At 41.7% G+C, this 16,708-nt stretch overlaps 1 protein-coding gene across 1 annotated transcript in view; it reads left to right on the top strand.

The window, feature by feature from the left end:
- The first annotated feature begins 930 nt into the window (after positions 1-930).
- The window catches only part of pdhx (pyruvate dehydrogenase complex component X), a 30,665-nt gene continuing 14,887 nt past the window's right edge, over positions 931-16,708 (top strand). The window contains exons 1-5 of the mRNA XM_069686513.1: positions 931-1,069; positions 4,211-4,294; positions 7,419-7,519; positions 13,130-13,335; positions 14,399-14,497. Of these exons, the coding sequence (XP_069542614.1) occupies positions 934-1,069; positions 4,211-4,294; positions 7,419-7,519; positions 13,130-13,335; positions 14,399-14,497 (626 nt within the window). The 5' untranslated portion in view covers positions 931-933. The remainder of the gene's footprint in view (positions 1,070-4,210; positions 4,295-7,418; positions 7,520-13,129; positions 13,336-14,398; positions 14,498-16,708) is intronic.

Here is a 16,708-nt window from a genome sequence, read left to right on the forward strand (position 1 = left end):
CAACTTTGTACAGAAGTATTGAGGGCAGCTGACGCCAACAGACTGCACAAACTGATCCGCAAGGCCAGTGACGTTGTGGGGTTCGAGCTGGACTCTCTGACAGCTGTGTCAGAGAGAAGGATGCTGTCCAAGTTACATGGACAAGTTACATCTTGAACAATTTGTCCAACCCACTCAATGATGTGCTGGTTAAGCACAGGAGCAAGTTTAGTGCAAGACTCATTCCCCCAAGATGCACCACAGAATGCCACAGGAAGTCTGCCTGTGACCAGCAAACTTTTCAACTCATCCCTCTGACTCTCTGACTGTCTGACACTCAGACACCTACTTTAAATGGTTACACTAATGTGTATACAATTCAGTGTGTATATAATTCACATGTTTACTTCTGTATATATAATTTACATATTTTGTTACATTTCCTGTATATATAATTTACATATATTCTTACATTCCCTGTATATAATTAAGATATTTTTACATATTTTTACGTTATTTTAATTTTTAATTATATTTTCTATATTTCCTCATATTTCTAGTTTGTATTGAGCAACTGCAACGCACAAATTTCCCCCCGGGGATAAATAAAGTATTTCTGATTCTGACTCTGATTTCACATTCCCTCCAGCAGAGTGCAACAGCGCACTGAGTACAGGGAACTTCGACTGCAACAGAATAACAGTAATAAGGACCTCGAAGGACCCGAAAAGAGTAACTCCCTTTTCGCCTGCTTGTAAATGTTTTAACAAACCAATAAAACATTTTTGTGCAAATTGTACGATTAAAGAATCACTGTATTTTTTTCAAGTGTTCTATAGTTGACTGTTCTCAAAATATTCACTTAAATGTATCAATAATCAAATCTTTGCCCCTCCCCTCCTTTTTATCGTCAGGCTTTTGTACGGACACGTCTCACCGACGGAGGACGACAACATGGCGGCCTCCTTGCGTCTCGGTCGTCAAGGGATTTTATTTGGCCTGAGATTATCTCAAATTAATAAATGTATATGGGCCACACATCCCTGGCAGGAGCATGTCAGACACTTCTTTCAGTCACCGTGGTTTCTCGGTGAGTGTTGACAGTTTAATAAAAGGATAGTTTGTTGTCCTTGTGTGAGCTGACAGCCGCTGACATTTGCTGTCATCTTTTTTTCCCGCTGCTGTTAATCGTGTAATTAGGTTACTTCGGTGTCGTTTTCAATGACTCGGTAACTAATAACGGTGTTGTTGAATGGGGTGAATGTTGTGTCGCATTTCAACCTGAATTTTGAGGGATTTATTCGGCCTGTTATATCAGGAAGGCGGGGTCCAGTCGTGATATTTATATCATGCTGGTCAAGTCAATATCCATAACAGCGTGAAACCAACATCTCTGTAACAGTGTCACAAATTTGGACTCATGTCATTCATGAATTTTCGAGAGGTTTTGACTTGCTTGGGAAACGGATTGAGTGTTAGTTAAGAATCAAATGAAATAGACATCAATAAATAGCAACGTGAAGCTGTTTGTGATGATCTTGCTTCAAATCAGTTAACGTTTTTATTTTATAAGCGTCCAATTTGCGATTCCAAAAAGCTGTCCGTTACTTGCCATTACATAAGTTATGTGTAAAAGCCCTACAGGCACATCTTGATTTTTCCCTGACAGAAAGCCTCAGCAGTCCGAGGTGCAACCAGTGTTATTCGGCCATGCATGTCCCTTCATGTCATCTGTCAGTGTGAAGATGCTTTGATGTAAACTGTAGTTTCTCACACTGGCAAGAGTTGTCACATCCCAGATAGTCAAATGCAATGAATTGCAAAAGTATTATTATATATTATATATTATATAATCAGTTCAAAACTGAAATTACTTTTCACAGTAGACATTTTGACTTCTAATATCAAGAAACCACAGGTGTTACTTATACAATAATGATGGCTGGCTCTAGTCAGACGCCCCACTAAACCCTGACAGTGAGCCAAGCATGCACAATGCAAACACATTATAAAACCAAAGCAGGATAATAAAAGTTCAAATGCAGCCTCTATTTATTAAAAAGGCCTATTGTATCCGAGGTCAGACTAGTAAAATCTTGCCAAGAATACTGACGAGGTTTTGTGCAACATAATTAAGATGGATGATGTTGGTTAGGGTCAAAACAAATCAATAAGTCATACCCACTGTGTTTTTGGTGTTTTGTTTTTTTACTTACACAGCCTGTAATTTACTACTGTACTAAATCAAGTGTGTGAATGACAGGTTGCCTCTTGGGATGCATGATATTATCGGCACATTATCTGTATCTACAGGTTATTTTCTGCCGATAAAACAACGCTTTAATTATGCCTAAATGCTCGATGATTCCCTAAAAAAGAAAAGAAAATGTTGCATAAAAATAAATATGGCATTTTGTACACAAACCAAGTAGTTTTCTTATCTTGCCCAGTGAATCTGTACATTTTAAAAAGCACTGTATTATGTTATTTCTGCATCTGCCAGTGGGCCACTACAATAAGAGTCGGCATGATATCAATTCCACTACAGGGGAGACTTGCTGTTCTCTGCAAGTAGGTGGAAAAAAACATGTGCCTAATATATCGGTATCGAAATCTGGAAAAGGGTTGGAAAATAACAGCATATCGGATACCGGCAAAAAGTCCAATATCGTGCATCCCTAGTTGCCACTATTAGGATAGGGGAGAACATTTTCATTTATATAGCACCAAATCATAACAAAGGTTATCTCAGGACACTTCACAGGTCTAGACCGTACTCTTTGCTATATTATACCATTTCACAGAAGTCTTATAGATCCAGAAATAATGTTAGGAGCACTAATTATCTCTATTTAGAAGTTTAATACTTCAGTTTTAAATTGTCTTTTATTCCAGGTCACTGCTGTAACACGTTATACACACAGAGACATGTGTTAAAGAATGATTCATGTTAAGTCTGAATGATAAATAATATCGATTTACCTTCTGCTTTTTTCAATAAATATGTTGATGTGTTAATGAGGGTCAGAAAGATATGTGAATACGTGTTTTAATAAGGGGTTAATGGTAAAGTTTATTTTAGATGTTGGGGAAAAATGTAAAGCGTGAAGTTTCAAAACAATGTTCCTTATAAAGTCATCCAAGTTTTGTGACATTCCCAAATATCCAGCAGATGGCAGCAGCTCACAACATGAGCAGAGACCACACAGGATCTGCACATTGTAGTGGAAACGTTTACTGAGTTGAGGCAAAGGCAGCAAACCATACATGGTCATTAAGACACTGTCAAATAGCTTATTTAAAAAGTGTTTTGTTTCCATGTATTCAACAGTAGGAATCAACTGCAGGGTTGAAAAGACCAGCTTTTATCATTTTTGATTCTTTATTTATCTTACTGAATTAACAAACCGGCTACATGTAGAGCTGCGACTATTATAAGAGTTTCTACTTTTTCGCAGTTTTTGGAGTTTGTTGGAAAAATGATAAGCAGATTAACCAGATGATAATAATCATACATTTAAGCCCTAATAATGTTTAATCTAGTGTTTTTATTTAACAACATCTTGTCTCAAGGACGCAGTCTTTATGGGCTGTGTTTGAAGTGTTGGGGTCACATCCAATAGTTAAGAAAATATCTTTAAAACACTTTCATATCCCCTTTTATCTGCCTCATCTGTTTACAGAACATTCCTCTTTCTGTACATCATCATAAATGTCTGCAACATGTGAGCAGTTCACAAAGAACACATTGAACAGTGACGTCTTCCTTTCCGGTCCTGCCTATTCTTCACTTTGCAGCGCTGCAGGCTCGTTGTAGTAAAGCAGTAGTGCCTCTGGCGGCCTGCGGACCCAGTGTCCAACACAGTGCTGTGTGCCAGTTGACCTCTGACCTTCTGAGTGACTGCTGCTGGTGACAGCGAGGGGGCTGTGATGGTAACTCAAAGACCAGCCTCTGCAGCCTCTGGCGCAGTGTCACACAGGATCACAATTACATAAGTGAACCTGCCTGCGTTCTTGCCAGCATTCTACTGTCATAGCGGCCCTGTCTCTTCCTGTGATCTGCTCCTAAGTCGAACATGTTGCGCACCTGGAGGCCTTGTTGCAGCCAAACACTGCTACCTCTGTGTGTGTGTGTGTGTGCGTGTGTGACCTGGGTGTAGGTAGGTTCTGCATATGATTTTTAAGGAAACACCCCTGATGTAAAAAGTGTTTTTCTCTCTCCTTCCTGTAGGTGTCAGCGCTGTCAAAGTGCAGATGCCCGCTCTCTCTCCCACCATGGAGGAGGGAAACATAGTGAAATGGCTGAAGAAGGAAGGTAAAAAGACAACCTCATTTTCCAGCTCTCATTACTTCATGTTTCTGCCTGACTTGTTATAACTACACAGCTTAAAGTACCTATTGGTTTAGGCAGGGTTGCCTAAATGACTGTAATTCTCACAGTTCCACCTCCTGCACCTGTGTTCATCAAATCAGAAAGCTCAGTATTTCCCCTTCCCTCCGTGATGGACCAACACTAGCTCTAATCATCTACTCGATGACATCACATATCGCTCCGTAAAGGCAGACGCCTGAGCTCTGGAACACCTGAGGGCCTCCTCTGGTGGGTAATTGGCTCAGGGAAACAGTGCAGTCACTATTCATCAATGCTTAGCAACTCTGCTCAGCCAGGCGCCTCAGCCACACACTCATTTATCAGGAGGCGGTATGCTGAATTCTGATTGGCTGCCGCGCTGTGTTGCCATGTGCTTCTGTGGCTCGGGGTGAGATATGTACATGCGTGTGTAAGTGAGAAAGGGAGAGATAAATTCTCAGTGACAAGAAAAACACATCCGGGATGCTGCTTTTTTTTATGCGTTAATTCATCATTATGGATTAAAAGAGCGAACAAAAACACTTATTTTTTATTTGATGAACGGTTCTACTCTGGAAATCTGTTTGAAGAACTGTTTTTGCAGTGTGTAAACACCTTTGTTTTATCTTCCTGCTTTATTTATATGTTAATAAAACCATGCATGTATCGGTGAAAGAGGCTGTTTTTCCACTGAAAACAAAAATAGCATCTTATTTTTAGCAGATTTATACAGTGTGTGCAGGTAGGTTAATACAGCCCTGGCCTGCAAACCTCTACAGACTAACTATCTTCTCTGTTGTTTTGCCCGTTGCCTCTCTGCCAGAGCAGAGGTGAAAAAGGCCCGGGGTCGCCTGTTTAATCTTTAATATTGCACATCGCACCTAACCCCTGGGGTCATACGGCGTTAAAGCCTCATACAAATCCAATCTTGACTCCACTACCGCCTGCTCTCAGGGGCCTTCCCACGTCAATACTCCCTCTGCTCTCTCCACCTTCCCCTCACCCATCCTCATCTCCTTTTCCTTTGACCCACCCTGATCCTCCTTCACACACATCACTCTACCTTAAACATAGCCTAAAAACCTCACGTCTTTTTCAATTAAGGCTGTAATTTGAGGTTTTACATATTTGTCTTGCTAATTTTCCCATCTTTGTTTTTCCTGCTCTTTGCCACATGCTCAGCTTCTTCCGCCAGAAGATTAAATCGTGACCAAATTAAGGATATGGATAACCCTTGACCTTTATCTCGTATTGCTTACCTCCTCTCATTTTAGCACATGGGCACATGTCCCAAAGAAGATTCACTCTTTTGTTGCCTGCAAATGCTACCTACTAGAAATTGACAGTGCTGGGAGGTGACATGTAGCATTTCTACTACTCTCCTTTTTGTCCAAGCAGATAATAAGCTCCATTTGTCTGCGTAATTTCCATTAAAAACCAATTGGAGTTGTTGCACGAACAGGTGTAGCTCCAAATAGATACATAAGCATGACAGAACCGAACCATTGGCTCCTAATTGCTGCCCTCTTTCATTGCTAAGCAGATGCTAATATATTCCAGCTCTCGTGTGGTGGACCAGTGGGAATCTACTGGAATTCTAAGGAATCCTGAGGATAAGGAGAGATCTCGCCTTCCATCAGACACGCTGCGTTTCCATATCTCACATTCTTTCCCATGAAACATTGATTAGGCTCCTCGTTTGATATGTAGGCCAGAGCCCGAGCAGATATCTTCTTGCGTAACCTTTTTTTTTTTTTGTCCCTTCAATGGGATTCTTCCAACCAATTTGTCCTCAGTGTGTGTTCCCCGTGAAAGAGCAGTTGTTTTGAACATGCTGCTGATGATCGTTATTCATTCATGTCCAATCAGGGAGAAAATTAATCAGAGGCCAGAAACCCCTTCAGAATACACAAAAATGTTGGGAATTAGATGCTTAAAATGTCATGTAGATGCTGTAGTATAGTCAAAGTTGTAGGATGTGGTTCTAAAAGGGGCCGTTCTTTTAAATGGATAATCTCATTTTTTGCATTGGTTTTGATTTTTTTGTGTGTTTATTGAAAAACTGAAAACTGCATAATTCTGTGTACATGTTTAAAAAGGTCGCCTCTGAAATGGGCCGTTCAGATCAGCGGCAGGTTTCTACATAGAACCTTGCTTTCCCCGAAATCGACCAATCGTCAGTCACCGTTAGAGCTGGGCGATAAATTGACCCAATTTTCACCTAACTTGGGTGCACACGGCAGGGAACCGCCACAGCTTTGCAGAACCTCTGAGCTCCCGTAGTTCATAGTAACGCCCCCCCCAGACACAGGCAAATTGTCAATATCTATCCGTTTGGAAGTGGTTCAGGGTTTGCAGTGTCCGACAGCGAGCAGACCATTCCCTGCTGTAAGAAAATAAAGTTGAGTTTGTGCTCATGTATAATTTCTTATATATAGCATGCAAAAATATTTTTAAATTTGTTTGCAAAAGTTTTTTCCTTCAGGGTATCCATTCTTTTCAAGAGTTTCCTTTTTATTTATTTATAAAAGTGAGTTTGGTTAAAGTTAGGTTTAGCACTTTATTAATCCCTATTGGGAATTTCATCTTTGCTTTCATTTGTATTGTAAACAAAACACAATGTAAACAAAATGTATCTGAAATAGTTCCTTCATCTTTTTTAGTTTGTTTTAAAGAGAGAAAAAAAGATCTAATAACATCGTAAAACGTGTTTGGTGTTATTTTTAGGCCATATCGCCCAGCCATATTCACCACCATTCACCGTCATTCACCTCAGGCTGCCTTCTGGCACTAGCTTGTAGTCAAGTCGTTGTCAAGATTTCAACTTACCGTTCCGATACCTCCTGCCGATTCTGTCCGCACAGTGCACTGGGCTTTCGTGTCAGCCAATCGTGGCTAAGGTCTAACCTTTGAATAGCAAAACGGCTTGTTCATTTCAGGAGGAAGGAGAGGCTTCGTAAAATAATTAAATTAAGATATGTATACAATTTTTAAAACGAAACAAACTTTACCAACAAGATTCAAAACCACATTAGAACAATAGAAAATTGATTGCACAGCTAAAATTTGCCCACTTTAACTTTTCCAGGTGAGGCCGTGGCAGCAGGTGACGCCCTTTGTGAGATCGAGACGGACAAGGCTGTCGTTACTATGGAATCAAATGACGACGGCGTATTGGCAAAGATACTGGTGAGTGAGCACACGCACCTCTTCTCTCTCTTAGACTTGGTGCGTTACCGATGAATGTGTTGGGTTGAGTGAGTAATCAAATGCTGCTAAGTGTGTGTCAGTATGAGAATTGTCGTTATATCTTCAAACCATGTAAATTCAGCGTTTTGCATAAGTTGTGTTTTAAAATGAGTTAACATTCAGATGGAAACACTCCTGTTAATTAATGCGTAAATGTTGCATTGCTCCTTTTTCCCTGTGCTAATTGGCCACGCTTCAGCGACAGCAAAGCTTTGACGAGGTGTCTTCAGTGACAAATATTCCCCTCCTTCCACCCCCCTCATTGGGCCTGTTTGTCTTCTGAATTTTTAATAGGCTGCCAAAGACAGGAACGGTCGCTTGTCTTTCATCAGTACTCCGCCACATGTTCGTCCCCCCCGGAACAAAAAGATGAAGATGTTTTATGTTTCTTCCGCTGTTTGACTGACGTGCCATAAATCTGACTGCTCTTTAGGAAGTAGGAGGGAACGGCGGTTATAATTTCACAACAGTTTGTGCTTCCTTTTAAGTATTTTTTCAAGGGTGGTGGAGGTGTTGCTGTGCTTTTGCTGTCCTTGCACAACAGCACACACTCTTACTCCACGCCACAGAGACTTTCTTATCAAACAATACATGTTCCCGGGCTGTGTATTTTTGGACACGCTCACATTCTGGACAAGCCTGAGAGCAGCCATGTTTAATTAGGTGTTTTATGCAATCTTAACAAATACACAGCCAATCACGAATGCGTTTGTCCTACACATGTCTTGTCATACATGCGCAGGCACAAACACAGTAATGGCTCAATTCATTCATTAATAATCAGAGGGATTAGTGCCAGTTTGTCAGCCAAAGGTTCATGTGTCTTTTTCCTGCCTTTCACTTCCCATGCGTCCATTCCTCCACATTCCCTTACTCCATCCTTGTGTTTGCCGCTGTGGGGATGAAGTAGTTTCCATAGCAACCACCCAAGAATTGGGGGTAGGGGGCTTTAGAGCTGAAGCTGGCAAAGAAAGATGGTCTGCATTAGATAAGCCCCCTAGCTCTCCCTCTGTGTGTGTGTGTGTGTGTGATGGAGAGTATGTGCATCATTAATAAGAAAAACAGCAGCTTGTGGCAGCATGTCAGAGATTTGTACACTCCTCCTTTACACGGCTTGGCCAATGTTGCATCCACTTTGTTTGGGTCAGAGTGCATTAGCCCTTAGAGGTGTAATTGTGGCTCTCCAAGCACCCAGTAGGTTTCTAATTTAGAGGCGGCCGTAATTACCTCCTGTGGCCAAACGCTGGACGGGCTTCAGTAGACGTGGGACTTCCTGTGCTCCACAGGGGTTATTTATGGGGGTCAAGCTCTGCTATGGCCCTCTACCAATTTCCAACCATTGCTCATGGGGGTGACCAAACAGGGGATGGATCCTAGATGTGGAGGTTGGGGGTTGAAGCACCAGCACCATGAACACAGATTACTGTATCTCATCATACTCTTACTGCTTCGCTCTACCCTGACCCGGGGGCTTCAATCGGAAAAGCTGCCCTGGGTACGATCAATCATAGCAGGAAGTGACATGCGTGTGTTTGCACGTACATGTAGCTCCTCTGTGTTCAGACGTGTATGTGAAGATGAATGTTATACAGGATACAGGTCCAGAAATGGATTGATAGGTACATCAGAAGGTAGTTGAGCGCGGATGAGCTGGTGATGGATTTAATGATTTACATGGCAGAAAGGACCAAATGATCTATGGATACATTGATGAAGATATCTAACACATCTTGCAGTGCTAACCTGTCAGATTCCCATTCATCACTGCCTTTCCCCTCCTCTTCATCTCCACGCCCTGTCATCCAAGGGATCAATTTATCAATCGTTGGTTTAAATCACTCTCTAACCTTCCTGCAGTCTGAGGTCATATTAGGTGAAAGGCTTGTGTTGACGACTCAAGAATTTCTAACCAAGTCATTTCAAAATAGCCTGTAGGCTGTTGGCAGAAAGCTGAATTGAATTAGTCCATATTTTCCTTCCAGAAAGACCCGCAGTGAGCGCGTTGGGGGAAAATGGCAGGGATTGAGAGGATAGAATATTTTCAGGGCATCGAGCCATTAGAGGAAACAGAAAGTGTAGCACAGTTGAAAATATAGCAGCGATGAAGAGAAGTGACATTTAATACGAGGTTTAAACCCAGAATATTGCGGTTATGCGGTTAAAAAGCCAAACAAACACGATCCTCGGGAGGAATGAGCTCAGTCGGGAGCTGCAGCCTGAATCGTGTGTTTGTGCCTTTATGTGTGGGATTTTATTGGGCCGGCAGACTGTTATTGGTTGGAAGAAGGATGTGGCTACAATCCTCTTTGTGCGATATCTGTCATGCTCTATTGATCGGTGACGAGCCCCCTCTCACTCCCCGAACAAGGGTTTCTATCTTTTTTTCTGTTTATGCTTTCTCAGGTTAAATCTTGAAAATCTACTCCTTAAAAAGAGCAACAATCTTATTTTATTGTTACTGAGCTGTTAGACTCTCAGGGGGCTGGTATGGCCGTATGATAACAGTTTCTGTAACAAGTAGGTTAAACCTCATAAATTGGCTAGTCTGACTTTGTAATATGATTAGCGTAGCTGATGGGCTCTGGAGAGGTCCCTGAAGAGCACTATGTGAGATCTGTTCGACTTTTCACAGAGAGGATGTTGCCATAGAAGAGGCTAAAGACTGGATCATGCTAGCAGACGGTCTGTATCCACAGCTGTCAGGGTCTTGTCCAAGGGAATAAGACAGGAAGATCACACATTACCCAATTACTCTAGGTTTATATGGTGTACCGTTAAAGACACGAGTACTGGAAGACTGTTAAGATTAATTGTTGCTTCTTATTTGACTTAATAAGACTGAATTTTAGTACTAGCTTTCTTCGTAGCACCTCCTCGAGCGGTAGTGAAGCCAACTCTGACAAACACAGATGATACTGTATTTCAATCACTGTAAAAGCTGAGGTGTGAGCATCACCCATACTTCCCATAGGTTTCAGTGTGTCTTATAACCATTTGATGGCAGTGTTGAGCCCCACACCATGAGTGCGTTCCTAGGCACCCATGCAGTCTGTAAACAGTGCAAGTGATTTAACTGAGAGATTCCACCCAATTACAGTAGTAGCAGTGTTGTGATGGTGCGTGTGTGATGGTGTGTGTGAAACTGCTTTTGGATTTCCTGCTTGTTCTTGTGTTTACAGTGTGGTGTACACTGTCATGGATTTCACCACTTCCACTTTTGTGAAAAATGCACTCGCCTTGCTGTCGCTATTAATGCACTGCTTATTGCTCAACCTACACATTGTGTTCCTCAGTACTGATAAGTGTAACATCGTTAGGTCCTCATCGCTTATAAATTGCAGTTCCTTGTAAAATATTGTACGTCCCATCAGGCTGTCTAAATTTACACCGGTCTACAGTTCATTGGGGATAGCATAAATATTTGACAGCATTCCCAACATGTTTGGAATATGTTTGTGCTGGTTGAGAATGGGAATTAGGGTGGGGGAGCAGCAGCAAACAGGAAGGAGCACAGAGAGCCAGATAGTGAGTCTACCATTCTATTAAAGGGGCCAGTTCCTCTATATATTCTACCATATTATATTTCCTCACATATTTTACAAACACAAGATGCAAATAACATTTTTGAGTAGGTGCAAATCTCTGCTCCTGGGTTTTCCTAGACTTGATATGATGTGTTATGTGTCATGTGTTATACTTTTTCTCATGACTGACACTGTAAGGTCCCGATCCGACAGAGCGCACTTTAGCAGCTTTTTTGTAGTTGTTTTCAATTCGATTTTTTTTACATTTTTTACGCTCTGTGCTGAGTTTTTGGGGAGACGCTCTGAGCGCTGCGTAAACTCAAAGCAGAAAAGCGCCCGATGTCATTGGCGTTTTCTGTCATTGTCCAATCGGGTGAATGGAGAGGCGGGCCCCACACGGATCTCTGTTTCCCTGTGTTAAATGTATTTGGGAACAGCCTGAGCAAGTGTCCTCCGCCTGTCCATTTTTTAATTTAGATATAACTAATCTATTGAACACAAAGTTAAGTATTTTAGCTAGCCAAAATAAACAGGAACAGATCTGTCAGTTACAGTAACGGTTAGGTTAATGACAGCGAATGATTCAGTGGTTGCCTTAACAACAGTAAAAAACAAAAACACGCGCTCTGTCTGATAGACACCTGACTGTTCTGCATTCTGTCAGCCCTTTTGACATTTTGTGACTGTTGGTGATAACACTTGATCATCATGGTGTTTTTAAGCATGTCATAGTGCTTTGAGTAAATTGAGTATATTATGGACCTTGTATTTTCGCCGTTGGGTCTCTTTAGGGATCCGTTTCCTTTAGTCCCACGCAGATATCTTAATGGTTGTCTGACAATATATCACATATCACAGCTTTGCTTGTGTCTTGATCGCAAGTCTCTAAATGTGGAAAAATCCCTTTGGAGACTGAAGAGAAGGACTTGTGTGGAAATTTACAGAAGTCTGAGAGGACCTTACACTTACCCTCATCCATCACTTCTCACAGCAGCCACACATCAGACCTATTGTTCAAGATTCAGCTTATCAATACTAATTATTTAATTGGTATCAGGATAGTTAGCATTTGTGGCTAAACTTGCCAGTTGATTTGCAGTTTCTTTTTGTCCTTATCTCCATATCCCTGCTGCAGGAGTCTACATTGAACTAAATGAGCACAGGATGAGCGTGAAAATGCAGCTCTTTCTACCAGTGAGCGCAGGTGTTCGTATATCCTGCTGTTCTTTCCAGTTAGCTGGCTATGATTATTGAAGTGCTGCTTTTGATTTTGCCAGCATGCTAGAGGGAGGGATGGGGGTGGAGTAACTGTGGGTATGCTAATAGTGCTTCCAATTTGCTCCATTTTATAGTGAAATATTCTTTATTTTCTCATTGGATCAGGTGATTCAAAGTGCAGGTTATCACCTCTTTGCTGATTGGTTGTGATGCTGGATGATGAAATACAACAACACAGCCGGGATCCGTCTGCCTTTATGGGCAGTTCTTCCTTTCCTCCTGCCTCTCTCCTCGTCTCGAGCTACACCCTTTGGGGGCAGCTCTCTAAGTGGATACCTTTTGAAAAGAGATGAAGTGCAGCAGCCCGGCCCTGTGTATTGTGCCTGGCCTTTCATTTACACTGATCAATATTGACTGAGGAACAACACCTTGCGCAGCTTGGGGAACGTAGCAAGAGGCTTGGGATGGATCTGGATTACTCCGTAACAAGATAGTGAATCAATAGTTGACAGCATTGAGCAGCATGAAAATACATCAATTGCACTGCAGGAGCCTATTCCAGCACAGGCAGCTTTTTAAAGTTGACAGGAAGAAAATAAAATGATTGAAATTGATGTTAATTGAAAGGCATTTTTCTTGAGTGTCCTTATTAAACACTGTCTATTTTCTTTTTTATTCTTTGCATCCTTATCATGCAGTCCTTCACCTTTTTATTCCAGCAATTTCACTTGCACTTCTGAGGTGGCTGAACTCACTTCGCTAATGCTCTCTACATACTGTCTAAGCGCCTCTCTCGCCCTCTTTACAGATGGAGGAGGGCAGTCGCAACGTGCCCCTTGGAACTCTCATCGCCCTCATGGTGGATGAAGGGCAGGACTGGAAGCAGGTTGAGATCCCCCCTCCGGATGCTGCTGCTCCATCCGCAGCTCCACCTGCTACGCTTGAAGCCGCTGCCCCAGTTGTGCCCGCTGCTGCCCCCTCTCCACCTCCGCCGCCAGCAGCCACGTCAGGCCCGTGAGTGTCTTCTTCCTTCTATTTAGCAGCTGAAATTATACCCGTCTATTGTATTGGTATTAAGCAAAAACAGCGGATTTGCTTAGACCTCCTTCAGGTTCAGGTACCACCATCTAACACGCTGATAAGGATAATCCCTCTCTGTTTATGTGCTAAAATGTGTGAGATCCTTCTTACCTCTGTTTACAAAATACACACTCTTGTGGAAAGCAGAAGAGCTCCCACAGGGCAAACAGGCCCTATTTGTTATGCAAACATTTAAAGCTAACTAATCCCACAGATCCAGATTTGCACCTCGGCGTCTTCAGTGTGACAGAGGTGAGAGATGAAAGGTGGAAGTGCTGTGCAGCAAGCATGATTATGAGGGGATAGTTATGGGAATGGGCTATATTAAGGCTGTCATGTCAAGTGGAACTAAAACCAAGAAGGAAGATGTTATCTTAGCTAAGCTATGAGGCCTTTCACCATGTTCTGGAAATTGACTTACTATCATATGAACCTGAACTAGGATTAGTTTATAGAGTAACTTCTCCTCTTTAAAATGCAAGAAATGTAGAGCATATTTAATATCTTTCCTAGAGTTAGAACCAGCAAGATTAAGGTTAGGCCTTTCAAACTGTATGCCCTTCATTTCCCTGTCCCATGCAACACATCACCCCCACCCTCATCCACCTTCACTGGCCAGGTCCCGCATCTCCTATAAAATCCTCCTTCTCACCCACAACTCCAAAGTACCTTTCTGACCTCTATACCCCGTCCCAGAATCTGTGCTCCTCAGACACATGCCTGCTCACCATTCCCCACACCCGCCTGCAGACTTTTGGGCAGAGAGCCTTCAGTGTGGCTCTCCCTGTTGAGATCCACAACTCAACAACCATTGACTCATTTAAAAAACTGGTCAACAAGATCAACAATCCGTAACAACCACCTCCCAGCTCACTTTGTTTTCTTTCCTTGTACTTGTGTTTTGGTTTGAATTACCATGTAAAGTGGGTCCTTGGGTTTCTTGAAACTAAATCTATATAAATCTAAGTTATCATAATTATTATTATTATTTGTCCAGGTTACGCCTGAGTCCAGCAGCAAGACACATCCTGGACACCCATGGTATAGACCCAAAACTGGCCACGCCCACTGGACCAAGAGGACTTATCACCAAGGAGTGAGTATGAAATGATTTGGATTTAGCCTAAAGGCCTGTTTATATATTCCATGTTAGGTATTCCCTCCTTAAAGGGCCAGTTTGCCGATTATTCAACCTCAGTCCTATCATGCTATTATGGGGAGTTAATGTCTTTATGGTAGAAAATAATGCAATTTGGCTCTGTGATTTTGGAGGACGCTATCCGCTTCTCCAATGGGCCCTGGAAAACCTCCGCCAGTTCAATTTTATGAACTGCTACAATAAATAAAGGCCATGCAGATTGGTTAAACTTCAATTCAATTATAGAAACTATTATATATTATTAAATATATTAGATATAGAAACTTTTCTTTCCAGTGTTCCACTGTATTTGTTTACACAGAAAGTGATGTTTCATCAGCAGGGGCTGGTTTGGCATTAGAACAGGCCTTAGGGCTCAGATAGAAAGGGTCCCCTTGTGGCCTCCATGACACACTGGTGTTTCTAAATGACAGAGGTGTCAGTCGGAGCGCGGCAGGTTAAAGCCACTGTGTAGGAAGTGTGAAAGAAAAAAATGAATTTTGATAAGTGAAAAAAGACTTCAGGTGCTTTAATCCCGTTATATGGTAATGTCACACTACATAAAGCTGTGAACACACACTCGCACACACTCTGCTCTAACTGCCACCTGCTGTCAGTAGGGGACCTGATTGAATGCTCTCGTTACCCACCTTACACCCTGCTGGGGAATCTCATTAAGCAAGTTAGGTCGCCATGGTAACCCAGTCTCCAGGACCCATTGGTGACCATAGAAACGCAGACCATATGTTTTCGATCACGAGGGTCTTAGACGATTTAAGAGAAATGCATGAAGATGCCTAAACCGAACCCTGGGTTAGCCTTTCATCTTGATAATTACTTCGTTGTCAATGTAGCAAAGTTTGCTCATTTAAAGCTGCGAATTATAAGTTTGCAACCAACTGTCTTATAAATCCCATAACCAGTGTTTACAGCTTAGAGAGTGTCTCATATTAAGCCAATTTAAATAGTGTACTGTCAATTTAAATAGTATGATGCCACAGTGCTGCAGAGAGAAAATGTTTTCTAAAAAGCATCAAGGGAAGACTGAAAATTATGTTTTTTTTGCCTTTTGTTCCTTCAGTGTAAAGCTGAAATTAATTGTCAGGGTTAATAAACACGAGCATGTTCCTTGCTGCAGGGCTGTCAACATGATTTCCAGGTTCTGAAGTTTAAACTGTTTAATTAGGGAGGCAGTTTTAATTATACCTTTATGTTTTGTTGTGTCGGTTTGGCAGTTTGATCGCTCAGTTACCTCTCCCGCGTTGGTCTCGGCTTGCCAATTCACTCGGTGACACCTAGACTAGCTAATTAGCCCTGCAAGTCTTCAGAAGGGAAGGTCGATGCTGAAAGAAAGCAGAGGAAGGATCTGCTTGATTTGAAAGAGTCCTGACGCAGAGACGTTTTAGAAAAAAAACGGTGTGCATCTTTGCAGAGAGGCAGAGTGAATCAAATGATGTGCTTTTCCGAAACCGTTTGCTGGCCAAGCCACAGACAAAAAGAACGACACAAAGCTTCACTCTTTAGGCAGCACCTTGCTCAGTAATGGACGGTGTGTCTTTCTTCTCTTTATCAAAGTGGATTTCCTGTTTGGAAAAGCTGCAAATGAAGATGGTGAATACATAAACTCAGGAAAGGACACTGAAAAAACACTAATCAATCACAAATAAGTGGGATATTCAAAAGAATCACACACAAAAAAAATCTTTATTGAAATGAAACCAATAAAATACAGTCATCTGTTATCGAGTTATTTGTAAATTAACACAAGTTTATAAGGTTTTTATATAAGGCCTTTTTCTTTTAACCAAAATCCATTACTTTGGATATTTACCATAAAATCCGTGATTTAAGTCGCAGTCTGTTTTGGGGGGTATCTCAGAGGGAAGTTTTTTTATAGCTATTTATTAATAAAAACGTGTATACAGGTTATTTCAACACTATTTCAATTTATTTTCATTTAAAACACATTAAAAAAACACACAAATTACAGCCTACCATGTCGAGTAAGCAATCTTGCTAGCTACTGGTGCTGTAGCTAGCGGTAGCATATTGTAACTAGGAGACGTTGGACCCGGAAACATTTTAATGCGGAGATGTGATGTCACTACTTAACAACCGGATAGCGTCATCTTCTGGGTAACCGTAACACAATAACATACCTCTCTGCAT

The sequence above is a fragment of the Semicossyphus pulcher genome, unplaced genomic scaffold (assembly GCF_022749685.1).
Source record: "Semicossyphus pulcher isolate SPU_LCO1_2020_fin unplaced genomic scaffold, fSemPul1.0.p SCAF_8, whole genome shotgun sequence".
Classification (NCBI taxonomy): Eukaryota; Metazoa; Chordata; class Actinopteri; order Labriformes; family Labridae; genus Semicossyphus; species Semicossyphus pulcher.